This window comes from Trematomus bernacchii, unplaced genomic scaffold (genome assembly GCF_902827165.1).
Source record: "Trematomus bernacchii unplaced genomic scaffold, fTreBer1.1, whole genome shotgun sequence".
In the NCBI taxonomy this organism is placed as follows: Eukaryota; Metazoa; Chordata; class Actinopteri; order Perciformes; family Nototheniidae; genus Trematomus; species Trematomus bernacchii.
Window position 1 is genome coordinate 2,089,404 of NW_022987792.1, and position 27,922 is coordinate 2,117,325.

Genomic DNA, 27,922 nt, shown 5'->3' on the forward strand with positions numbered 1-27,922 from the left:
TGCTCCTGGATCTGATCGGGTCACGTGCTGGTCCCGGTCCCGGTGTGATCTTGGACTCGGTGCTCCTGGTTGTTTGTGTTTCTGAAGGGGGAGATCTGCTGTCAGCCATGCCGACGTCCCGGCCCGGTTCTGCGCCGGTGGAGTTCTGGGTGGACGGGTCGAGGCGGGACGGGGCGGTGGAGGAGTTCTACACCCTGAGCTCCGAGCTGGGCAGGTCTGCATCATGTTACCTGGGGGGGTTTAAGGAAGCATGGGACCCCATTGGACCCTGCACCATGTTACCTTAGTTTCCACTAAATTACATTACTCAAAAAAACACAGTAATTTAGTATATAAAAGGAATTGCATTATCATAGAGTTATCTTTTGGAGGGGCCCACAGGGGGGTCCAAGCTCTGTGTTATAGGGGCACTGGCCCCTGTTGGCCCCCCCTTAGAACCTCCCATGCCTGGGGGGGTTTGAGGTTGCATGGGCCCCCCATTGGACCAGAGTTTCCAACATAAGTGATCCTGGTTTATACCATATTGGGTCCATTGTAGACAGGTTTGTCATTTACACACTGGGGGGCCCAACACTTTTTGAATTGGCAAATTTTGTCCCAATTACTTTTTTGAAAAAGCTTTCAGAAAGATGTATTTGCACAATAGGAAAACATGACATATAAATATAGAATAAATGAATGTGCAATGTCCAGAGCAAAACAAAAAACCCTATAAAATGACCAAAAGGCATTGATAACTACCTCTAAAAATGTCTGTATAAATATACCTTGAAGACCATTTAAAAACATTCTCATCCCCTATTGATTGATTGTATATGTAAAAGATAAATATTAGAAATTCTCTAAAACTATAATGTTACCAAATTACTTCAAAAACGTGCAGATTGATCTAATCTTGAAAAGTGAAGTGATATTGTTTTTCTTTATAAATGTATCACTTTCACGATCCAGGTGTTTCTTTCGTAAATGTAAGACTTTAAATGTAGTTATCAAAGTGTATTTTCTTCGTAAATGTGTGAGTTTTAGTGGAAATGTAGGCCGACTTGAATCTCAGAATAAATGCAAATGTTATTCTCTTAAATTTAGACTTTAATCCCAGCAACTATGTATGTTTCAACTTTCAATCAAAATGGAGGTCAAATTTATGACTTAATATAAACTCTGTGGCCACCATGGATGTTTAAAGAGAACTGTATACAGCGTGGGAGGCGGGGCTTTGTTCACTTTTAGTTCAGGTGCATAAAGCCAAAATAACTTTTTTTTTACGACTTTAGGGCCTAAGGATACATTTAAAAAGGTTTCACTGTTTAACAGATGTCTCTTCCCAATGTACAGTATATCAATGGGAAAAAGTATTTTCGGCCCAGTGATGTCACAAGTTGATGTGGAAGTTAAAGTACCACTGTTTGCCCGCCAACATAAATTCAAAACCTTCACAACAAGAAGCAAAAAGTATTTTGTACAACCCAGAATTTTGCATCGCCACTTGTTCCAACAACCAATACGATTTTTCCATTGGGTTTTAGGTTTTTGCAGAACATAATTTCTATGGCAAACTAACAATTCCAATACTTATATGTTTTGATCAGCAGCATAATCTTCACATATTAACACCAATTTATGATTTTTGAAGTAAAAAGCTAACTATAATAATAAAAGAACTACAGCACGGTCACATGACTTCACGTCACCACCGCTAAGCTAAAGGCGGCTAATGTTGGGCTATAAAGAAACTACAGCACGGTCACATGACTTCACTTTACCACCGCTAAGCTAAAGGTGGCTAATGTTGGGCTATAAAGGAACTACAGCACGGTCACATGACTTCACTTCACCACCGCTAAGCTAAAGGCTGCTAATGTTGGGCTATAAAGGAACTACAGCACGGTCACATGACTTCACGTCACCACCGCTCAGCTAAAGGCGGCTAATGTTGAGCGTGATGATGTTTAGTCGTCTCATTTAGACACTTGTTAGCAACCGCCGTTTTCCCCAGTGGGGTATTTACTGACAGATTTTATGACAAAACTTTCTATAAATAAAAAAAAGTCTTCAGCTTGTGTCAGCCACACACGTTATTTCAGACAAATAACCCAAAAACTATTCATAAAACCAAACCATTCACTTTGAGATGACCAAACAGAAAGTGCTAACATGCTGACTAATTTCTGGCGTTGCACAGCTAACAATAACGTTAGCATTCCAAAATAAGTTAGCTATGGCATTCATTTTAGCAGCTAACACGCTAACAGGCGTCTTTTGCTAGTTCACTAGTCCCTAAAACAGGAAAAGCGCCCAGATGTGGTTCTTCCAGGTAAAAGTGACCAAACCGCTGGCTGTTTGTTTATTGTTCCTGTGAGTGTTCACACGTCATGTTGTTTGTTGTTATTCCTGTAAACAACAACAACATTAACAGCTCCATGAAAGAAAACAGCAAAATTATATCAGCAGTGAATTCACAAACGTGTGAGCTCTGTTACCAGGTGCCCTGTTGCCATGGAGACCGACCAGCACTGTGTGTGAGTGTGTGTGTGGGTGTGGGTGTGTGTAGGCATGAGTGTGTGTGTAGGCGTGAGTGTGTTTGTGTGTAGGTGCGAGTGTGTGTTCTTGGTTGCTTTACAGACAGATCTGTTTCCTCCATCTGTCCTAGCAGAATGACACACACACACACACACACACACACACACACACACACACACACACACACACTTCACACACACACACACACACTTCGGAGCACTTTCACAATCAGGATGAATTTGTGTGAACACGACTTTTCTCAGAGAAAGACGAGGAGACCGTCTCTTCTCTCTTTCTAAAAATCGGACTTACTTACCTTCATAACCCCCAATCTGTCTCGCATAAATATAACTTTATTTTGCGATCAATATGTTAATTATTTGTTGCAAACAGAGAGCAGAATTAAAACAACTAGAATATGAATAATAAAGAAAGCCTGTTATCCGTTGTGATTGTGAGGTATAGGTGGAGAGGAAGCTCTTAATTTAAGATAATAAATACCTCAAACCTTTATCTCGAATCATCATTAAAACCTCAAATTGAAGCAAATTACACGGTGCATTTAAATGAGCGTGTAATTACAGCTACATGTCGCCACTGCTAAGGAAGCTACTAATTACTTCACACTGGGGAAAAAACACTCTAGGTAAAAATACCCGAGAGAAACATCTAGTGTGAAAGCTACTCGTAAAAATGTGTTAGAAAGACATCAGAAATTTACATGAAATTACAACAAAATATATTACATTTCTTTGAGCAAATTCAAAGAGTTTCATTGCCGTTTGAGCAAATCAAGATAGAAATGACAGAAGAGCATAAGATAAACTTATTTCCACCACTCACATATTCAAATATTCTCTTATCTTTATCCAGTTTTTTCCTACTACTAGTATTTCTTCTCAGTTACTTCCTGTTTACCTCCAGTGGAAGACTCTCAATAAAATACTTTACTTACAACCATGTTACTTTTTCACTTCTATCTATCTATCTATCTATCTATCTATCTATCTATCTATCTATCTATCTATCTATCTATCTATCTATCTATCTATCTATCTATCTATCTATCTATCTATCTATCTATCTATCTATCTATCTATCTATCTATCTACAGTATATCTACTGTCTAGTTCATCCAAACTAAAATCCACGATAAAAAATTAATTGAAAACAATTAAAGAGCATTCAAAATGTAAATACAAAAGCCATACTTCTTCATTTTAAACATGTGTTATTGATAACCCTTTCTCAAACATCTTTCTTTCTCGTAGTAAATATATAAATTGTTGTGATCTATGCTCTCTTTAAAGTCACAAAGACTCCATTGAAAAAGAAGTAAAGAAGTAGAAATAAATATATCAATATGTAATTTCCATCCAGCAGTTTCGTGACCTTCCCATTTTCTGAGGACATCAGACCGACCTTTTTAAAAGTGTTTGACAGTTCTATATTCTTGCTTTCTTGTCTGAAAGTAGGACATATAAACGCAGGTCAGATTTAACACTGGTGTTTTGTTGCTTTGTGTTTTCTTCCAGAGGAGCGACGTCCATCGTGTATCGCTGTGAGGAGAAACAGACGCAGAAACCCTACGCCCTAAAAGTCCTCAAGAAAACGGTCAGTGAACGCCACGATGCAAAAACCTGGTCGAAAATCTTTGTCCTATTGGTTCTCAATCTGCTAAATGTGTGTTCAATCTTTCAGAAAGGGATGGCTTTGATGTTTTAAAGTGGGTACCTCTCCATATTCAGTGTATTACACCTAAAAAAAATGCAATATCAGCTTAAAGGGCCCATGTCATGCTTTTCTGGTTATTACCCGTCCAAACGGTCTGCAGAGTCACAAACCCTCAAAGTACACCCTGTAGCGAGTAAAACTCTAACACAGAAAAGACCTGTCTATGCTGCCCCAGAACGCCTCGTTAGAGATTTCTCTTTTTCCATTGTTTACTTCTTGGGTATAGTGACGTATTTCGGGTATAGTGACGTAACGACGTAATCTGCGGAGCCGTTACGTTTGGACCAATCCGCGGACTTCCTCACACACACACACTCGGCGGGACGTTGCGAGGCTCGCTGCTGCGAGGAGCGGGACACTGTGAGCTGGCTCACTGGTGTGGGGTCGGCGAGACAGCGAGACACCGCGGAACTCTGCCTGGGCACACACACAAACTCCCAGCCAGGCTGCGGGTGTGTGTGTGTGCCCAGTCTCGCTGTCTCGCAGACGGCCACTGGGCTCACAGGGAGGGGGGGGGGGGCAGGAGCTCCAACAAGCCGTTTAGGACAGAGAGGGGGTGTTTCTCAATCTCGAGTAAAGCTGCTTCAGAGCCACTATTTCAAGCATACTACGTCATCGAGTCCCGCCGAAGTACTGTTCCAATCTCCAGTATACTTGGAAATCTACCGAGCCCGGCGTACTCCGTTTGGAGAAATATCGAGTCTGCACATGAGTAGACTTCGCGGTCTTAAAATCCCCACAATGCTTTGCGCACGGACCAATTTCCCCAAATCTGTGGCGGAAGATGTAAGGCGGGGCCTCTCATATGACGCACACCTGCACACTTGCTAGCCTGTTCCACACTTCGTTTTCCGAATGCCAGGAAGTATTCTTGACTCGCTTCTGAAGCAAGATGCTCGGCAGACATGTGCTACCAAGCAAGCGTACTCGCGATTGAGAAACACCCAGTGAATACACATACTATACAGAGATGCTGTATGAGAAACCAATGTGAGTTTGGAACATTGCACAATATACATTTATTTTAGTAGACCTCAACAATGGAATTATGATCAGTAGAAATGGCCGTGACATGGGACCTTTAAGTGTACGCTATATTTAGAATAATTTGAACAGCTTTACCTTGCTGTCAGGCAGCTCTTTGGACGAGGAACTGAATCCATTTCCCCAAGAGCCATCATTGCACTAAACTCCTGAACTCATACCCCTTAATCATCCTCCATGTGCAATAAACGTATATCATTATTATAAATACATACATATTATTTATTACATTTTTTTAAATACCCCTTGAAATAATTACTGCACTTTATTCCTTATTCCTAAGTATGTATGCTGCGTGTATTTATTGTCGTATGTTGTGATGTTTTTGTTTTGATGGCACCTTTTTAAAAGGGAGAAGCTTTTCTTTCTTTCATTGTACATGTATAATGACATTAGATTATTCTATTCTATACAGTATGCTCTCTAAAGCAAGGCAAATATATATTTAGAGCACATTTCTTACAAAAAACCCACATTCAAAGTGCCATATATAAAACATCAAAGGCATTTAGACACATTTTAAAATTAACACATCATAAAAGGACAATTATATAAGTACAAGAGCCAAGAGAAAAGGACATTAAATACAAGCTCAAATAGAAAATGCCTGGTGTGGAATAAAGAATGAAATATGACAGAAACATACCCCACAAAACACTGGACTTTCTGGTCTTCTGCTGCCTCGATCACATATTTAGTTTGTGTTATTTTGGTGTTTAAACGTTTATTTCAGATTCTCAAAAGTCACACAATTATGCTCTGCTGCCAATTTTGTGTTCACCTCCTGTCTGAGTTGGAACAAATGTTTTTGAGTCTCATGTTGTTTCTTTTTGTCGCAGATCGACAAGAAAATAGTCCGTACGGAAATCGGAGTCTTGCTGCGTCTCCACCATCCAAACATTGTAAGTATATTCCTCACCACACTGTAATAAATCACTTAATCATAATGTATGAATCAATGTTTGTATATGATATATATATATCGAAAAATAAATATAATGTAGAATTATATCAGTTGGAGGAACAGGGAACACAAAGTCACATTTTTACAGAATTTCTTGTGTCCATTGGATGGTTTAGATTAGCTAAATTCAAAACATGTTTTTAGTCGTGTTACATGTTCAAACTATATACTATATGTGGGGGAAACTTCTGTGTAGCAATGCAGGAGGAGACACCGACTCAAAGGAGACACGGGGAGAGCTGGAGCTTTGATGGCAAACACTGTTGGGTTTATTTAGGAGCTTCGGCCGGAGAATTCACAAAACAAGTCAAAGAGTCAGAGGTTCTGACTTCACGGTAGAGTTGCCACGTCAATTCTGAAGAACTCTACCCCAGACCCGTGTATTTAGCTAGTTCAGAGAGAATAATCAACATTGTGCATAACAAGATAGAATCATAACACCTCTATCAGCTGACGCCAACAGGCAGGAACAGGGAGACAAAACACTGACAGCACAGCAGCCAAGGTCACAGGTGCGTGTGCTCAGTCAGGACAGTATGAACTGATAAACTGGGTCAAAGTTATGGGCCTTGGAAAATATTTCCCCAACACATATATGTATCTCCTAATATATAATTAATGATTATCATTGAGTGTTTTCATTTCATTCATCCTTTTTTCTCTTGTTTCGTCTCAGATCCAGCTGAAGGACATTTTTGAGACGGACACCGACATCGCTCTGGTTCTGGAGCTGGTGACGGGAGGAGAGCTGTTTGACAGGTAAACACTGTAATTAAACATATTTATAAACCTTATGGAAGCCATAGCATTATAATCAATGCATTTAGCCCAGGGGTGTCAAACTCAAGGCCCGGGGGCCAAATCCAGCCCGTGACTTCAAGAGCTTGCAAAGAATATAATATGTTTATTTGAATTTGACTTATTTTCTTCAAAATATGCTTTTTTTTCTTAGAATTTGACTTTTTTTCTTCAAAATATGTCTTTTTTCTCAGAATTCGATTTTTTTTTCTCAAAACGTTGCTTTTTTTCCAAAATGTAGCTTTTTTTTCAAAACGTTACTTTTTCCCCCAAATGTCACTTTTTTTCTCCAGAATTTGGCTTTTCTTTTAAAATAATGTTGTGACATTTTCACCGAAGAGACTTGCAATTATTTGCCGTAGACTTCTGCTTTCAGACGTAGTTAATTATGAAGTTATTACCCTATCCGATAATAATCCAATGCAGAGGCAATAATGTAATATAATACATCATTTTATATATATTAAATATTTATATAGTCTTAAAGTTACACTTTTTTGGCCCGCGATGAAATTGAGTTTGACACCCCTGATTTAGCCCTTTAGACATTTAGCCCTTCTGCCTTACCATGGACACTGTTGTCTTATTCATCTTTTGATAATTGTGTCTTTTTAAAAGCATAGTATTATGGCAACGATGTAAGTGACTTTGTCAAATTATGTAATGAATCTCAATCACAGATTTTCTGAGCGTTAAGTACAGAAATACCCCCATTGAAAACCAATGGCTATCACAGCTTAAAATCATGCCTTCGTTTTTTTTTAGGCTTTACATAAAAAAAAGCTTTTTACAATTTTCCATCAGATTGAGTCACTTTCTCATAATTGCTATTATCCAGGATTCCTGCAGTGCACACACAAGAAGAACATGTTTAAAATCACTGCTCATAATTGGCATATCCCACAATGTGAAAAAAAACCCGAGCATATAGAAAATAATGAAATGTTTGTGTGTTTCATTTAATTAATGTTCTATTATCAACTAAATCTTTGAGCTGTACTAGTTTGTTTATTGTCATATGTTTGACCTGGAAACATCTTAAAGTGTATTCTGTAAAGTAACTAGTAACTGCAGCTTTGAGTAAAGTAGTAAAGTAAGTGGAATATATAAGGAAGCAGACAATGGAGGTAAAAGGTACCACTTTACAGTAGGCGCTTTCACACCGGAGTACTTTTCCCAGTATAGTTCCGATATAGTTCCGAAAATGTGCGTTCACACCAAAACAATCCGGAACTAAAATGAGTTCATGAGAACCTTTTCACCCCCTTTTCAGTCCCTGCTAGAGAGCAGGTACTTTCGTGGGAGAAAAAGGTTCCTATGTCTGATTGGCTGGGCGGATTGCAAACCACGCCCCGTAAAACTCTGAAAAGGTTTTGTGAAGCCGCCATTTTATTTTCCTCGCATTAGCATTATTAGCATTAGCATTAGCCCAACGGAGAGAGACTAACTTATGGCAACACAAAAGAAAACATGGGAGCGGTGGAGTGATGAGGAGATGTCGGCGTTCTGGCGATTTACTCGGAAGGCTTCAGTAGAAGAGATAGATAGATAGATAGATAGATAGATAGATAGATAGATAGATAGATAGATAGATAGATAGATAGATAGATAGATAGATAGATGTTGAAAATGTAATAATTAGGCTTGATGTGATATTTTTTGCTGATGTTTTTCTGCAGGATCGTGGAGCGAGGGTATTACAGTGAGAGAGACGCCGCTCACGTCATCAAACAGATCCTGGAGGCTGTGGCGGTAAGAGCTGCGTTCAGTGTCTGTTCTCACTGTCAGGAAAACCCAGCGCTGTCTGTGTGTCTGTTCTTCATCACAGTCACAGTGGATGATCCAGCTCCATCCATCTCTCAGTTTATTAGATTACTGTTCGCTTCCTCCATCTCTGTTCAGTCTCTGCTGCTTCGCACACCGATCATAAACCAGCTTCTCTCAAACTGATGTTTTTAGGTCGGAAACCTTTCACGAAACCAGCACAGAGGCTGTCAGATCTGAGGACTTTTTAGCTTCTAGTTCTTGTTAGTTTCAAGATTCAAGATTCAAGACTTTTATTGTCATTTGTACATTGTAGTTCTTAGACAGATAAAACAGTGCAAGTAAATACAATAAAATAGAATAGAAATAGTGCAATTATTTTAAGCTTTGGGTTAGCTTGTAGTTCCTGTTGGCTTCTAGGTCCATGCAGGTAACTAAGACTTAGCTTCTAGTTTCTGTTAGCTTGTAGTTCTTTCAGTTCATTTCTAGTCTTTAATAAAGTATGTCTTCTTCTTCTTCTTCTTCTTCTTCTTCTTCTTCTTCTTCTTCTTCTAGCTGTGGGGGTTAGCTTCCAGTTCTCGTTAACTTAGAGTTAGCTTCTAAGTCTTACTAGCTAATAGTTCTTGTCAGAATCGATGTCTGGACTGTTAACTTAGACTTGGCTTGTTGTTCTTGTTGGCAGACGGTTATTTTAGGGTGACCTTGTAGTTCTTTTTTTCGTGTTAGGGTTAGCTTCTAGGTTCAGAGAGTAAACTTAGATTTAGCTTCTAGTGCTTCTAGGTCAAGACTGTTGACCTAGAGTTAGCTTCTAGGTCTTGTTAGCTTCTGGTCCTTCTCAGCTTCTAGGTTGGGACAGTTAACTTAGGGTTACCTTGTAGTTCTTTTTTAGTGTTGGGGTTAGCCTAGGTCTATGTTAGCTTCTCTCTCTAGACAGTAAACTTAGAATTAGCTTATGTTCTCGTTAGCGTTTAGGTCCAGACTGCTGACTTAAAGTTAGCTTCGAGTTCTCTTTAGCATCTAGGTTCAGACAGTCAGTTCAGAATTTGCATCCAGTCCTTGTTAGCTTTGGGTTAGCTTCTAGTTCTTCTTAGTTAAATGTTGTACTGTTCCTTTAAGGTTCACTTAATGTTGTACTGTTTCTTTAAGGTTCACTTAATGTTGTACTGTTTCTTTAAGGTTCACTTAATGCTGTACTGTTCCTTTAAGGTTCATTATGAACATGTATGGGCTCTATCGGCAGTCTGTTCAGAAGCAGATTTGTTTTGTGGTGTAGGAGTTCTTCCTCCTCCAGAGAATGATTCACAGTCGTTCTGTTTCTCGGCCGAGTTAATCAAACCTGAAAGTTTAAATGTCAGCATGTAACGAGGCGTTCACTGACATGCTTACACAACACTGCACTGTTTATCTGGGCCCAAAATGGTTGAATGTACTGTACAGTTACAGAAAAAGAAAACTGTATTTGATTCAAGAAGTGGTGATCATTTCAGTTGATGATGTGTTTATAAAACCAAAATGAGATTTAACGTATCTTGACAAACCTTCTATACTGGATTATTATGTTTTTCAATTCAGTGTATATTGATTTATGTATATATTTTATTTATTTTTTAATTAATTTATGTGTTTCCCTGCCAGGTGTTGCCTTAGTTTCTGTTGTTAGTTGCTTGAGCTGCAATAGTTTGTTGCAGTGATGAGGTGCTGTAGTTTCAGTAGTAAGTTGTTGCTGTAGTTGCAGTTGTTAGTTGCCTGTGTACTGTAGCTTTGGTCGTGGTAAATTCATTAGTTAGTTGCAGATGTTGCTGTAGTTGGTTGCTGTAGTTGTTGTAGTTTCATTAATAAGTAGCAGTTGTTGCTGTAGTTGTGATAGTTAGTTGCCTGTGTTGCGGTGTTTGCGGAAAATTCATTAGTTAGTTGCAGGTATTGCTGTTGTTGTAGAAGTTGCAGAAGTGAGTGGCAGGTGTTCTTTAACCTGCATTCGTTGGTTCAGGTGTTGCTGTAGTTGGTTACTGTAGATGGTTGCTGTAGTTGCAGTGGTTGCAGAAGTAAGTTGCTGTAGTTAGTTGCTGGAGTTGCAAAAGTATATTGCTGTAGTTGGTTGCTGTAGTTGGTTGCTGTAGTTTCTTCAGTTGCAGTTCTGAGTTGCAGGTGTTGCTGTTGTAGAAGTTGCTGAAGTGAGTGGCAGGTGTTCTTTAACCTGCATTAGTTGGTTCAGGTGTTGCTGTAGTTGGTTACTGTAGATGGTTGCTGTAGTTGCAGTGGTTGCAGAAGTAAGTTGCCGTAGTTGGTTGCTGGAGTTTCTTTAGTTGCGTTAGTGAGTTGCAGGTGTTGCTGGCAGCAGCGTAGTTGCAAACAGCAGTGGCGTGCAGCAGCTGCAGGTCTCTTATACAACAGCAGCTTCCATCCTGCTGCTGAACAGATTAAAACCAGAGAGGATTAATACACACACACACACACACACACACACACACACGAACAAATAAATACGCACTAAAATATAAACACACTCTGACCACAGCTGACCTACATCCACCACGCAGAGAAACATACGCCTGTGTGTGTGTGTGTGTGTGTGTGTGTGTGTGTGTGTGTGTGTGTGTGTGTGTGTGTGTGTGTGTGTGTGTGTGTGTGTGTGTGTGTGTGTGTGTGTGTGTGTGTGTGTGTGTGTGTGTGTGTGTGTGTGTGTGTGTGTGTGTGTGTGTGTGTGTGTGTGTGTCTTTGTGTGTGAGTGTAGGTGTGTGTGTGTACTAGGATTACAGTACAGTTGTATTTGCTGTATCACATGTGTGTGTGTGGCATTAATCTGTGGCGCAGAAGCATCCTACAGCCCCTGAACGCATCAACATATTTTTTTTGACTCGGGTCGTGACCCCCGCGATGGGACGGCTCTTATTTTCTCACAGTTTCACTATCAGTGAAGAGCAGACTGTCGTTAAGCAGAGCAGAGCTGCAACTTAAGGGCATCTCGAGTATTCATTTTCAGGTTTTCTCCGTGAGCAATATGTAAATGAGACAAATAAAAGATTACAATTTGACATGTTAGCTGCGGAGAAAACGAGATATCAGACTCTTGTTTGATAGATTTTTAATTTTTTCAAGAAAGACTAGAAAGCAGAAAAGCTTCCACTGCTTATGTCTGCTTCTAATATTTCCCAATAAATGTCTTCTAATGAAACTCACAAATAGATACAATTTAAATCCAAGAAAAGCTTGATTATAATACACAGTTTAAACAAATACATTTTATATGGAAAATCATTGCAAATCTCTCAGGGTTATAACAGACAATTATAACAGAGACAATTATTTTAGAATGTACACTTAATATTATTTTCTATTAAATTCAAAAATCTTACCAGCCTTCAGCTTTTTTTAAACTTTCATCCAGTTTTTTAGTATAACTATTTCAATGTGAGATGCTTCCTTCCAAAAAAAACGTTTGAAATTATTTGGTCGCCTCACAAAGTGTTTCCAGAAAATAAAACCTCCTCTCGGACTCTGATCTGAGGACAGGAAGTGAGAGTGAAGAGAGCAGCAGGGCATGCTGGGAGCTGGAGAAAGACGCCATCTGTCAGTCCGTCCTGCCAAATCCTCCACAGACACACACACACAAAGTGTAAAAAACACTGCTGTTTCTATGTTAACTTGCACAAAATAGTCAGGTTTTTGACAATTAGTTTGAAAAATAACCCCATTTGTGCTAAGTGCTCACATGGAAAATGGTTGGAGAAAAAAATGCGTATGACTGTTCAAATAATATTCCTGTTACAGTAACATGCAGCCGTACATTTCCTGATAAATGTTAAACCTCCTCATCATGACAGTCCGACAGGTTTGCCCTTTAAAGTAAAAACTACACCCACAAATAGATCATTTTTCATCATATTTGTCATGGTCTGGCTCTTGGCCATGACAAAAGAAGAAAAACTACTTGTGTTTCAATCAGTGCATTTTCACTAAGAAATGAATGTATTGTCATCAAAACAAAATTGTGTTTTCTTTTTCTGGCCATGTATGACAAAGGACTGCGACGACAGAAATAACCAAGAGGTCAAACTGCGGTGAAAAAACGATTGAGAGCATATTCTGAATGTCCTGTCTATCTGTCCAAAGAATGCTGTTAAAGCTGAATAAAATATTGGCATTAACCCATATCCCACATGTTTTAATTGGAAAACAAAATACTAAATTCGGGAAAAAAGGGTTACAAGACCAGTGAAAATAGTGGAATATTAATGTTAAGTCAGTGTTAATTCTGCATTAAACTGTGTGTGTTTGTGTGTTTGTGTGTTCCAGTATCTCCATGAGAACGGCGTGGTGCATCGTGACCTGAAACCAGAGAACCTGCTGTACGCTGATCTGTCGCTGGACGCTCCGCTGAAGATCGGTAACAAAAATAAACACCTTCACCCTCATGAGACTTTAACTGCAACAACACGCATCTGATGTTATGTAAATCTCTGTTAAAGATTCATCCATAAGGGTAACAGGACATGAGTAAATGTGACACCACTACAATTCATCTGGAGATAACAGAAACATTATATATATAGTCTTATTACACGGCTTAGTTGAATACTCAATTCAGAACATGTGACACGTTTTTAAAGGTCACCTATTATGCAAAATCCACTTCTTCATGTCTCTTCTACATCAACATGTGTCCCCTCTTCTTCATGTCTCTTCTACATCAACATGTGTCCCCTCTTCTTCATGTCTCTTCTACATCAACATGTGTCCCCTCTTCTTCATGTCTCTTCAACATCAACATGTGTCCCCTCTTCTTCATGTCTCTTCTACATCAACATGTGTCCCCTCTTCTTCATGTCTCTTCAACATCAACATGTGTCCCCTCTTCTTCATGTCTCTTCAACATCAACATGTGTCCCCTCTTCTTCATGTCTCTTCTTCATCAGCATGTGTCCCCTCTTCTTCATGTCTCTTCTACATCAACATGTGTCCCCTCTTCTTCATGTCTCTTCTTCATCAGCATGTGTCCCCTCTTCTTCATGTCTCTTCAACATCAACATGTGTCCCCTCTTCTTCATGTCTCTTCAACATCAACATGTGTCCCCTCTTCTTCATGTCTCTTCTACATCAACATGTGTCCCCTCTTCTTCATGTCTCTTCTTCATCAGCATGTGTCCCCTCTTCTTCATGTCTCTTCAACATCAACATGTGTCCCCTCTTCTTCATGTCTCTTCAACATCAACATGTGTCCCCTCTTCTTCATGTCTCTTCTTCATCAACATGTGTCCCCTCTGTGTAAAGAGACTCTGAAAGTTTCAGGAACAAAGATTCTCTCACTTTTTGTCCTGATCCATTTTTATAAAAACCTGTCTGAAAATGAGCTGATCAGATTTTGGCCACTTTATGATGTCATAACGATGTTTTGGCTTGTGTAACCATTAGCCAATCAACAACCAAGGTAACCCCCCCCACCCTCCCTTATCACCTGAATCTCCTCCGAGAGCACCATTGAGTTCTTTGTAACCAAATATCTCTCAGAGGGGCGTGGGGAGGGGCTCCTTATTTTCATCTAAAGTAACAGACAGAGAATCAGCACTTTGGAAACAGGGCTGAAACAGAGGGGATTATGGGATGCTGCAATGATCTGTTTGGTGTTTCAGCCAATCAGAGACAGGTTCTGTATATATCTGAGACCTATAATATATTGATGAAGAACAGTATAATAGGGGACCTTTAATCCAGTAGTACAGTACGCTGTCAGGGACTATAATGACCGTTGCTAAGGAGGATCAAGAAAGAGAAAGGAAAAGAGGTTAAAAGACGGAGCGCTGGACGTCAGATAAATGAGCAGAAGAAGGCAGACAGGAAGTGAACACTAACTGGAACACGGTATGGGCTCTGCAGTGTTTAAGGACGAGTCATAATGAACCCCTTTTTTCATATCTTCAATGCATGCCAAAGTTATAAAAATGACAGAACCTGAACGCAGCATCATGTCCTGTCCTTCAGTTTGAACACAAAGAGAATATATAAGATAACAGACTCATTATCAGGTCCAGTTATTAGGCGGATCTGCCTCCAGATGGTCTGCCTGCAGCGAGCGTCTACAGATGGAGGAAGATCACATTCAGCCTCCTCTTTCTCACCAACACTTCCCTTTACTTTACTCTGCTCCTCTTCACGCCCTCATTTCACTTTAAATAGAAACTGCAGAAACACCTCAGTGCAAGAAACAGCTTTTCAACAGCCGAGGGGAACGATGAATCATATGTTTTTTTTTCAAATTAACGGAGGAATGTTTTTTCTCTCTTACAGCCGACTTTGGTCTTTCCAAAATCATCGATGATCAGGTGACCATGAAGACGGTCTGTGGCACGCCGGGCTACTGCGGTGAGTTTATCTGTGATAACACCAGCAGGACTGTCCTCTCCTGCTAATGTTCAGGTGTATATCAGTATGTAGTGTCTCTACTTTAAAGAGTCCTCTCCTGCTGATGTTCAGGTGTATATCAGTATGTAGTGTGTCTACTTTAAAGAGTCCTCTCCTGCTGATGTTCAGGTGTATATCAGTATGTAGTGTCTCTACTTTAAAGAGTCCTCTCCTGCTGATGTTCAGGTGTATATCAGTATGTAGTGACTCTACTTTAAAGAATCCTCTCCTGCTGATGTTCAGGTGTATATCAGTATGTAGTGTCTCTACTTTAAAGAGTCCTCTCCTGCTGATGTTCAGGTGTATATCAGTATGTAGTGTCTCTACTTTAAAGAATCCTCTCCTGCTGATGTTCAGGTGTATATCAGTATGTAGTGTCTCTACTTTAAAGAGTCCTCTCCTGCTGATGTTCAGGTGTATATCAGTATGGAGTGTCTCTACTTTAAAGAATCCTCTCCTGCTGATGTTCAGGTGTATATCAGTATGTAGTGTCTCTACTTTAAAGAGTCCTCTCCTGCTGATGTTCAGGTGTATATCAGTATGTAGTGTCTCTACTTTAAAGAGTCCTCTCCTGCTGATGTTCAGGTGTATATCAGTATGTAGTGTCTCTACTTTAAAGAGTCCTCTCCTGCTGATGTTCAGGTGTATATCAGTATGTAGTGTCTCTACTTTAAAGAGTCCTCTCATGCTGATGTTCAGGTGTATATCAGTATGTAGTGTCTCTACTTTAAAGAGTCCTCTCCTGCTGATGTTCAGGTGTATATCAGTATGTAGTGTCTCTACTTTAAAGAGTCCTCTCCTGCTGATGTTCAGGTGTATATCAGTATGTAGTGTCTCTACTTTAAAGAGTCCTCTTCTGCTGATGTTCAGGTGTATATCAGTATGTAGTGTCTCTACTTTAAAGAGTCCTCTCCTGCTGATGTTCAGGTGTATATCAGTATGTAGTGTCTCTACTTTAAAGAGTCCTCTCCTGCTGATGTTCAGGTGTATATCAGTATGTAGTGTCTCTACTTTAAAGAGTCCTCTCCTGCTGATGTTCAGGTGTATATCAGTATGTAGTGTCTCTACTTTAAAGAGTCCTCTCCTGCTGATGTTCAGGTGTATATCAGTATGTCGTGTCTCTACTTTAAAGAGTCCTCTCCTGCTGATGTTCAGGTGTATATCAGTATGTAGTGTCTCTACTTTAAAGAGTCCTCTCCTGCTGATGTTCAGGTGTATATCAGTATGTAGTGTCTCTACTTTAAAGAGTCCTCTCCTGCTGATGTTCAGGTGTATATCAGTATGTAGTGTCTCTACATGTCTCCGTGCTTTAATGTTCAAAAAGCTCTTTATTTTTCTCATACTGCCTGTGCTGCAGCACCTCTTTTCACCCTCTGTCTGAAACCAGAGCCTAGTCTGCTCTGATTGGTTAGCTGGCCGGCTCTGTTGTGATTGGTCAACCGCTTAGAGATGTCCCGCCCCTTAGCCTATCACGTAGGAGCACTAGCCAATAGAAGTGCGAGAGTTACATATAGATGTCATTATGTTACGGAAGTAAACAAAGGGGTCCAATGGAGGCGTTTCAGGCAGGGGGGAGTGTGTGGGAGAGAAACTCTATGGAATTGTAATTTTCAGACCATTAACATGCACAAAAACGATATAACACACTACAGGAAAGATAAAACCCCACCCAAAAAGGAGTAAAGAGCCCCTTTAATTATGTAGTTCTTAGAAAACATCCACCATCTTGACGAAACATGTGCAGCGCGTTTCTCCTAATGGTAATGCTTCGGGCCGTTGAGGCGCGTTTGCCACCGTAGCTTTGTTTAATAAATCATTTGAATTCATGTTTTAGTTATTACAATTGTTACTAACAGCCTCTCTGTGCGTGCTTTTTGTAAATGTGTTGTTCACCTTACCTCAGGTGGCTAAAGAGAGGATAGGTTTAAGATAGACCACTTCTTCCCAATTGCCTTCTACTAATCTCACACCCCCACTTTACTTTAACTCGGCCCCAACGATGATAGTCAGAATCAGAATCTGAAAATCTTCATACAGAGGGGAAATGCTCATTGTTAAAGCAAAAGTGAACAGCCAAAAATAGCAAAATATTAATTAAGAGGCATGAATAAAATATTAAAGATAAAAATAGAAATTACACAAATTACAATTTACAAAAATACACATCAGAAGTACCAGTAACAGTGTTTTTTAGTTGAAGTACCGTATCATATCAGCTGGAGATGTGTTCAATGACCTGTGTTGTTGCTTTTATGTCCGACAGCGGCTGCAGCGATGCGTTCACTGCACCCGCTGCTCTGTGGGATTTCACATTACTCTCAGTTGGAGCTTCTGTCGGCCATCTGGCATCTAACGGGCTCTTCTCTCTCTCTACACCCGTAGCTCCGGAGATCCTGCGAGGGAACGCGTACGGCCCCGAAGTGGACATGTGGTCGGTGGGCGTCATCCTCTACATCCTGTGAGTCCAATCACACCTCCAAGAAACATTCAGGATTAATCACTCCGTCTGTTTGGGCTCACTGTCTGTCTCATAACAGTGATTTTATTAGTTTGCTTAAAGGTCCCCTATTATACAAAATCCACTTCTTCATGTCTCTTCTACATCAACATGTGTCCCCTCTTCTTCATGTCTCTTCTACATCAACATGTGTCCCCTCTGTGTAAAGAGACTCTGAATGTTATATAAAAACCTGTCTGAAAATGAGCTGATCAGATTTTGGCCACTTTGTGATGTCATAACCATGTTTTGTCTTGTGTAACCATTAGCCAATCACCAACCAAGGTAACCCCCCCCCCCCCACACCTTATCACCTGAATCTCTTCCTAGAGCACCATTGTGTTCTTTTTAACCAAATATCTCTCAGAGGGGCGTGGGGAGGGGCTCCTTATTTTCATCTAAAGTAACAGACAGAGAATCAGCACTTTGGAAACAGGGCTGAAACAGAGGGGATTATGGGATGCTGCAAAGATCTGTTTGGTGTTTCAGCCAATCAGAGACAGGTTCTGTATATATCTGAGACCTATAATATATTGATGAAAAACAGTATAATAGGGGACCTTTAAGAGGGACAGTGCACATAACAAATAACCGATGCATCATAATTCTCATTACCATTGAAAAATATGTTAAATTATTTGTTTGGGTTTCACTGTCTGTCTCATAACAGTGATTTTATTAGTTTACTTAAGAGGGACAGTGCACATTAATTAACATAAACAAATAACCAATTGTGATTATTTTGGCTGATATTTCAATATCTATATACAGTAATTCACAATATTGCAAGGATTTTTGCATCATGATTCTCATTACCATTGAAAAATATATTAAATTATTAGGGTGTAATTTATTTAAGAGGATCTGTCCCAAACAAAAGTGTTTCTTACGTCTTTAGAATACAATTTGTAGCTTGAAATATCTCTCCTGCTTTCTTCAATTTGAATATTGCACACATTTTTATCAAATCAATTAATTGTGCAACTATATACTGTATATATTTGGCTATAAATGCACCAGAGATATTATATTATCATCTGAATTCTCTAGACAGATGTGTTATTGTTCAATAAGAGTATACTAGGGGACCTATGCAACATAGAGACTCACAATACGAAGACATGCCAATTTAAGAAAACAAACATGAAATAGCAGCAATATGGGGACAGCAGTACAGACACAGAGGACAGTCTAGTGAATATTTATTTTGTGCTGACAGATCTCAGTAGTAATGAGAAACACAGCTTCCTGTTTATCAATTTCCTCAGACATGAACTGGATGTGTTAATGGAGACTATAAATGGGTTTACTGTCGATAATGACTTAATGTCGGTGTACAGGCGGAAATGTTCTGATCACTCAGTAATAATGTCACAGAAGCCCAGAGAGTCAGATGAGAAAAAAATGAAATCTGGTTGCTGGATAATCTTTTTTAATTCCTTTTAAAAAAAACTGTAAAAATTGACTAAAGGAACTTTTTGTGTCTTTATTTTTGTAGTACTCGTTTCGGCCACAAGAGGGTGGAGTGCACCACTATCCCATGGTCTAAATTAGATTTCTAATAAGAATATTACATGTCAATTCTACAGAGCAGCGGTTCCCAACCTTTTTCAACTCAGAGCCCACTTAAAGGGGACCTATCATGCAAAATGCACTTTTGTACGTCTTTTATACATGAATATGTGTCCCCGGTGTGTCAGGGAACTCACCATGTGTCAGAAAACACAACCCTCTCTCTTTTCCTCCATACCCAAATCTCTAAAAACGGGGCTGCAACGGATCTGATAAAAACTGATACAGATTTGAAATATCTCTGACGTCAGAAACAAGGAGCTCCGCCTATATGGGCAACTCTCCACCTATCAGGGGAATGAGAGGTTGCCGTGGCATGGTAACAGCATGGTAACAGCATGGTAACAGCATGGTAACATGACGCTCGTGCCTCACCCCCCTCCTTTGCAGGGGGGCGTGGTCAGCTGCAGCTCATAGAGTGGCGAAGTCCCTCCCCTTCCGGTTGAGCCCCATGGGACCTTATTTCGGAAAAGTTATGCATTGAAGTCAATGGAGAGAGAAAGATTATCTTTCAATCCCGTTTGAATTGTGCCACGAATTACACATATGATGTTTGTCAATTTAAAAGATAATTTTGCAAGTCAAAAAGAAAAATATTTGTCGTAAAACTGTGAAGTAACACATTTGTTTGTGTGAAACGCTCAATGAACTACATCTCTGGTCAACAACACACGTCACCAAGATGGCCGTCACTACTGTCTTGTCAACAAAACGATTGACTTCCCCACTATCACCACAATGAAACACGTCCTGAAGAATGTCATGCAAAGCTGCCTGCCTGCCTTCCTTTGATTCGCTCTGAACTGCCTGGTCGTTTTAATGTTTAATGTCAACCATTTGTGCAGATAGCATGAAGTAGAGAAGATCGCCGATGCTAACGTTAGCGTTAGCATTTCTCCCCCGGGCTTAAATGGTGTATTATAGAATGATCACACCGGTGACAGTACTATTCAAAGGGTTCACGAAATATGACTACTACTCTTACTGTTTAACATTTTGGGTTACTTAATGTTACTTCATGTTAAGGCTAATAAAAATGACAAGGCTGTAATGCTAACTAACGTGCTAGCTACTAGCTAGGTAGCTAACTTGATCAAGCAACTCCTGGTCCTTTCATCAGACGGGAAGCAAAAGAACGAGCAAGACCCATTGCTGGTATAATAACAACCTGGTACTAAGCACACAGGCATCTTGTTAAAGTTATCTTATCTTAGCCAGCGCCATATAGATAGATTATATCTATATTGCGCTGATCTTAGGTATCTGAATGGTGGAGGAAAACAATTGTGACATCACTTACGCGACTCTGGGATTTGTAGTCTTTCTAGTTACGTATTTTTCATAGTCTTATATTTCAACAGTTTTTCGACAAACTGTGACTTTTTTTACATGGAAATTATTTTTTAAGATTGACAAACATCATATGTGTAATTCATGGCACAATTCAAACGGGATCGAAAGATAAGTTTTCTCTCCCCATTGACTTCAATGCATAATTTTTCCGAAATAAGGTCCCATTACCCGGAAGTAAGTGGGCGTGACTTCGCCACTCTATTTGCCACAGAATCAGCCCTTGCAAAAACAGGGCAATACAGCAAATAGAGCGAAATGAGGCATGGCTAAAATGCATGATCTGTTTGGTATTTTGAAAAAAAAACTTCACAGACATGTTTTATATAGGTATGGCCCTACAATATATTATTCAAATATAGCATGATAGGTCCACTTTAAGAATCGAATTTTTTTTCGCGGCCCACATTCAACCATAAACAATACGGAGGCTAAATAAAGTTCTGATTGGTCGATTCAGAACATGTAACACGTTGTTAATCCAGTAGAACAGATCCCTGTCAAGGACTGTAATGACCGTTGCTAAGGAGGATCAAGAAAGAGAAAGGAAAAGTATGGGCTCAGAACAGTCTCATAATACACACATGCACACAGAAGGATTCACACTTGTATTTCCGGATCCACACTTGTGTTTTTCAATGCACACACAAATGTGTTCCGTTTCATATACATGTAAATAAAATCCAAATACAGAAAAAAGTTTTACATATGTATTTTTGATCCTCACATATTTGTTTTCCGTTTAAAACCGCTGCACCTGCAAACACAACCCGCTTTCTGTGCATGGATCGCTGTGCATTCGTGTGTGGGTTTTTTGAGACTCCCCTGACGGTCACCCGATTCGTACTTGTAATTTTTTCTATATATAGCCAATCAGATGTCTCCTCAATTCTAAGCCAATCACATTAGCGCGCCCCCACGAGGGTAGATTTCTTGCGTTCATGACGTAGCGCTTCATGTACGCATTTTGCGCTGTCCGGAGCTGACAGGTCCATGGAGCCTGCCTGCAGGCGCTAATCTCAGGACACCTCCACTCTCAGTACATTGCCACTTTTCGAACAGGAAATGCACGCAAATACAATCCTTTATATTATTAAGGTACAGTGCCACTTTCCGAACCATTAATGAATGCTTGTGTACACAAAAACGGCAGGCAAAACCGTTTTAAATGTGTGTTTCCTGTATGGCGAATACAGCTGCTTTATTGATGTCTGTATGAAGTTGTTGTGAGTGTGGAGGGAGCAGCTACAGGTTAGCTTAGCCTAATCGATCAGTGCACTACGAAGCCAGTGCTAGACAGTGAACTGTCAACGGGGGGAGCCCCGCCGGTCATTATCGGCCGATATTCACTCTTAATAGTTTGATCGGTGCTTTCTATAAAGGCCGATCAGGAGAGCTGGATCTGATCGATATGGACATAAACGCGAGTGAAGTTTTAGAGAGGGAGGGAGAGAGGAAAAGACAGGATCCGTTACTCCCGTGTTATTAGCCATATCCGGTCATAGTCCGGTAATTACCTGCTAACGGAAACTCTGCTACACAATTCTTCTTCTTCTTCTTCTTATTATTATTGAAACATGACCGGTAAGTTTCAAATTTGTCCGGTAAAATAAATTCTGTCCGCGGAAACCCTGCTCCGGACAGCGCAAAATGCGTAGGCTATATGAAGTGTCATGAACGCAATAAATCATACCCTCGTGGGGACGCGCTCATGTGATTGGCTTAGAATGAAGGAGACATCTGATTGGCTATAGATAGAACAAATTACAAGTACGAATCGGGTCACCGTCAGGGGAGTCTAAAAAAACCCACACACGAATGCACAGCGATCCATGCACAGAAAGCGGTTTGTGTTTGCAGGTTCAGGGGATTTAAACGGAAAACAAATATGTGAGGATCAAAAATACATTATGTAAAACTTTTTTCTGTATTTGTATTTTATTTACATGTATATGAAACGGAACAATTTGTGTGTGCATTGAAAAACACAAGTGTGGATCCGGAAATACAAGTGTGAATCCTTCTGTGTGCATGTGTGTATTATGAGACTGTTCTGAGCCCATAGAAAAGAGGTTAAAATAACACAAATCATAATGTTTTGCAAAAAGAACAATTATTAAATTATAAAAAAACAGAAGATTAGCATTGATGGACAGAGAAAGACTTAGAAAATGGATCAACACAATTATTTCTGATTTGCCATATAATCCGTATAATGTTGTATAACTGTGACATTTGTAAAGTCATTCAGCCATTGTGTGAGCCACAAGTAACATATTGAAAGCAGTTATATCATGAACTGTACTTCCTGTTCTCCAGACTCTGTGGGTTCGAGCCCTTCTTCGACCCGAGGGGAGATCAGTACATGTACAGCCGAATCCTCAACTGCGACTACGAGTTTGTGTCTCCGTGGTGGGACGACGTGTCCCTCAACGCCAAGGATCTGGTGAGTTCCTCCTCTGGACATTTGCAGCCATTTTGCATCTTTTTCAGGTCCTTTTCGGTGTCTTTTTGGTCATTTTGAGTCTCTTTTAGTGACATTTTGTAGGTGAATGCTTGGAGGGCTCTTGCTCACTTGGACCTGTCTTTTTTTTTGTAATTTAAATCGTTATTGTCACATTATACATGGCAACAACATTACAATCATGTAACAAAAGGCCAGCAAGGCAATACAAAAATAAAAATAAAATAAAAGGCTAGGGATATGTCTTCATGTTAATATATTCTTGAAGATACATGTAACTATTGTTCCAGTCAAATGTCTTTGTTTTGAGTCTTGTATAGAGTACATTTTTCCCACTTTCTGTCTGTTCTATCTCAATTTATGAGTCAGTTTTTCCATCTAAAAGATTTATTCCACAATTGTTACCCATTGGTTTTTTGTTGGAGGTGCTTCACTTGGACCTGGTTTAAATGACCCTGTTTATTTCCCTGCAGGTCAGTAAGCTGATCGTCCTCGACCCTCACAAGCGTCTCAGTGTGCGGGAGGCCCTGCAGCACCCCTGGGTGCTCGGAAAAGCCGCCCGCTTCTCTCACATGGACACCGCCCAGAGGAAACTACAGGAGTTTAACGCTCGCCGCAAACTTAAGGTGAGGTCTTGGTGCGGACAGCAGAAGCGAGAAACAGCAAAGAGTTCAAATCCAACTCTTAACGTACATACTGTTAGTCTGTGTGAAGATGAAGTGTGTGTGTTAAATAATTCCTCTTGTTCATTAAGCTTCAACACTGTGTTTAGACTTTAAGAATCTGTCAACCAGGAATACTACAGAATCATTGTGGCAGTTAATGTTGCCTCGAATAGAAAATACACAGGCAAATCTGTTGAATCAACCTTAGAGGAAGTTGTCTTTTGAAGGAAGAAAATGTTTACATTTGTGTTTGTTAGAATATTATCACTCGTCACCGGCTTGAGCTTCAATCTCAGGATACATGTATTTATTATCCTCTCAAGAATGGAAGTAGTCATCACATACAGAGCATTTGGTACAACTAGTTCCTGAACAGTGTCCTTCACATGCTGATATCCAAGAGAGGGAGTTACACAGTCACAAGATGGAGGAATACAAAGCAGTATTCAATGTTTAGTTCAGATTAGCTCCACGTCAGAAATGATATGTCTATCTCCATAGAGGCTGAATCATCATGTTAATCACATAGCTATCATATGCCTAAAACAGTTCTGATGCTCTTCTAGGTAATCATACATCCTGTCATGTACACAGCTACAGTTGGGATACCTTTGTTATCATGTGTACTCTGATATTGGAAGAGGACATTCAGTATTTTCCAAACAGTGTTTAATAGAAGCGTGTATTTCTGTCAACAGGCTGCCATGAAGGCCGTAGTGGCCACCAGTCGGATGCACGAGAGCTCGCGGCGTCGCACCGACAGCTGTGAGATCCCGGGCTCAGGGACGTCGAGGCAGAGCAGCATGCAGCAAGACCCGCCTCCAGAGTCCACAAGCCCCTCCCCCGCTGACGAAGAAGCCCCGCCTCCAGACCAGGACGACGAATCAAAGCCCTCCGACCAAAGTGCCCTCACCCCGTCTCCTCCACGCACCCCAGAGCCCCCCCCTAGCTCTGAAGCCACGCCCACGGGCCCCGCCCCCACGCCAACAGCCCCACCCCCCACACCCACAGGCCCCACCCTTATCAGGCCACCTCTCCGTGTCGATGGGATTCGACAGGCGTCCGTCATCCCCAAAACGATGCTAGTTCAGCCCCGCCTGCAGCAGAAAAGCTTCTCATTGGTCGAGCCCAGTTCCAAGGTCAACGCCACAATGGCCACGCCTCCAAGTACCAGCAGCCTCAGCAACGGCTTCATGCCGGGGGCGGAGCCTGCCAGTAAGACCGCCCCCTGCCAGTGATCACATATCGCTTTTAGAAAAACTTAACTTCATCTTCCTCTTCTCTAAAAACATCTCAAATCACTTAAAGGGACCAAATGAACCTAAAGCTTCTGTTTCAAACGGAGCTAACGTTTAACATTAAACTTCCATATCTGCAGCTACGCTAACGTGCTAACAGATACACTTGAGGGTTTGTTGGGTGTTTTCGCAGCCAGGACAGTTGTTCAGTCTTCATTGTTGAGCTGCTGGTTTTTAGTAAGGAGGCTGGACATGATTCAAGGGACTTACGAGTTACTCAAGCTAGGCAAGAACATTGCCCTTTTAGGTCGTTATATGGAACCTTGGGGTGGGAGTGTGGGAGAATATGACAAGAAAATCCTTTTAGGGATATTCTCTGAGATTAAAGTGGTCAATTTATGAGAATAAACACTCACATTTATGAGAAAACTACATTTTAAAACTATTCTGGATTATACATTTCTGAGTAAAGTGAAGATCCGACCTTGCAAAGTGAAGCCATGTGGATCTTCGACAAAAACATAAACCATAGTTCCTTACATTTGTGACTTAAATCTCAGAGAATTTGGAAAAAAAATGTCATGCAAATGTAGAGTTTGATCTCAGAGACAATTTTTCTTGGAAATGTGTGCTCTCTTTATTAATTTAATATGTTAACCTAGCATGGTCTTGGGAAACCGACAATAAATCAGTTTGGCCTGTACTTAAATGCCAATTAAAACACTTTGATAGTAAGAAGTTCAGACCTAGTCCAGATGTGGTTAGCCTAGCTTAGCATAAATACTGGAAGCAGTGGAAAACAGCTCAAACACCTACCAACACCTCAGTAGCTCAACCACATATCTTGTTTGTCTCTATAATAAGTGGTAGCGACCTTTCAATCATAAGGCCGCTCCTTTATCGTCTATTTTACTCTAAATGGGACCATCATTTAAAAAATAAACATCATGCTGTATTAATAAACACTAGAAACTAGCGGTTTGAACCATAAACTCATTAAGAAAATGTTTACTGGGATCATTTATCAAGTAAGAGGCAAGGTCATTTTCTCATAGACTCTCATAGACATTTTTCAGAACCAGAAAGGTTGCCCCCTGCTGGTTATTAGAGAGAGTGCAATTTGAGGTACTTCCATTAAGGCTTTACTTTTGAGACTTTAAGGCTCTTTGTTTACACTGTCTTAGGTTTGATCCGCACAAAAACAGAAATGTAAAACCAGAGACGCTGCACTGAGGCACTGGGCGGATGGATACAATGAAGAAATAGTTCTGCCTCGTACTTGAAATGGGACAAACAGAGACTCTGGTTTCTTCCTCTTTTGGAAACAGAAGGTGACTTTTTCCTCGAATGCTCAGGACGGAGCTGATTGTATTTTATTATTAAACACATGTCTGCATGGACACGGGTGTGAAGGACGAGGAGAAACAGAGCAGCTTCTGCATCTCTTTGAGTGTCGGGGCAGCTTCAGACAAAGAGACTGAGAAAAGTTTGAAGAGACGATCTGCTTTGTTTTTTTTAAATCCTTTCTACTCTTTACTGGCGACTCCCGCTGGATTTATTCTGCAGCCGAATGAGTAGATAGATCCGGTGTTTATTTCAGTGTCGTGTTAGTGAGTAAAACGCAGTGTTGTTTACACTTTTATCAGCAGTGGTGATGATGATCTCCTGTTTGCACTGTACATAGTTTGGTTTTAAGATTATATCTGACAACTTTACCGCCCGACCAGAGACACAATCAGTGTTCAGACCCCCCAAATATACCAAATTTGACTTTCGTCATTAAAGGGTATCTTTTAACCTGGAAACTATTTTCCCATGTTTAAATGTATAATGGGGGCAGCAATTCTAGATATTAGTCCAGTATTGATCGAGAGTGCTGCAGCCAGGCAATGAAATCCTATCAGGAAATTAATCACCGTCAAATTAAATCCATTTCAAGTTTGTTGTATACAACATCTGACAACATTTTGGAAAGAAAGAAATAAAGATTAAATTATTACATTTAATAATATTTTGGGGTTTGCTCTTTCCTGTAGGTTTTTGTGCATGTAAATAAATGTTTAAAGCAAAATTGGGATGGACACAATTACAAATAGAGCGGGGGGAAAGGGTCTAATTTCTCTGTATGGGTCCTTTCTCCCTAATGTTGTCAAATATTCTTAGACATCTTGCTCTGGTAGGGGCAAAAACAAGCACTCTTAGTGGACATTGACAGTGACAGTGATCAATAACATTGCAACCCATTTCGTAGCTTCAGTCTGCAAATTAACAAAAAAATGTCATCCCCAAGACATAACAACGTGGAGAGATAGGGTCCAAGTTGAAGAACCGAAGTAAACCTTTCAATGAAATCCTTTGGACTACACGTTCTACCTCTCTTTGTACAGGGGCTTCCAAAATAATAATAAAGAAAATCAGACTGGAAATCAATCAATCTTGAACCCACCGGAAACAAAAACACACAAAACTACGGTGGCCAGGATGGACCAAACTGAAGTAAAGGTTCTCTGCCACCAAATAAAATGCTCAATTTTAAAGAAGCTTTTCTTTTTAACCCTCCTGTTGTCTTCGGGTCAAATCTGACCGATTTACTACTTTCATCAATCATACATTTTTTGTTTTACATTCGACTGCATTAAGGCTTTATGATATCCTTCACAGTAGACATTTGAACATATACAATAGCTGATCACCACTTTCATTGCATTTTGGATGATTTAGTCAACTTTGTAACACCCATGGTGTTCCCGGTCAAAAATGACCGCCATAAAGAAAAGGAATTAGTAACCATCCGGATCAGATAAAACACACACACACACACGTGCACACACACTAGATGTGTTTTCCCCCCCTTATGTGCCCAATCCCCCCATGTGAATCACACCTGGCACAGACACACAAACACACACAGAACAA

At 40.2% G+C, this 27,922-nt stretch overlaps 1 protein-coding gene across 1 annotated transcript; it reads left to right on the plus strand.

Moving 5' to 3' along the window:
* si:ch73-60h1.1 (calcium/calmodulin-dependent protein kinase type IV) lies at positions 1-27,697 on the plus strand. Its single transcript, XM_034149746.1, has 11 exons — positions 1-214; positions 4,056-4,134; positions 6,138-6,200; positions 6,939-7,021; positions 8,740-8,812; positions 13,118-13,208; positions 15,107-15,181; positions 17,603-17,678; positions 22,959-23,085; positions 23,577-23,729; positions 24,467-27,697. The coding sequence occupies exons 1-11, from the start codon at positions 108-110 to the stop codon at positions 25,004-25,006; spliced, it is 1,467 nt and encodes a 488-aa protein (XP_034005637.1). The 5' UTR covers positions 1-107; the 3' UTR covers positions 25,007-27,697.
* The last annotated feature ends 225 nt before the right edge of the window (positions 27,698-27,922 follow it).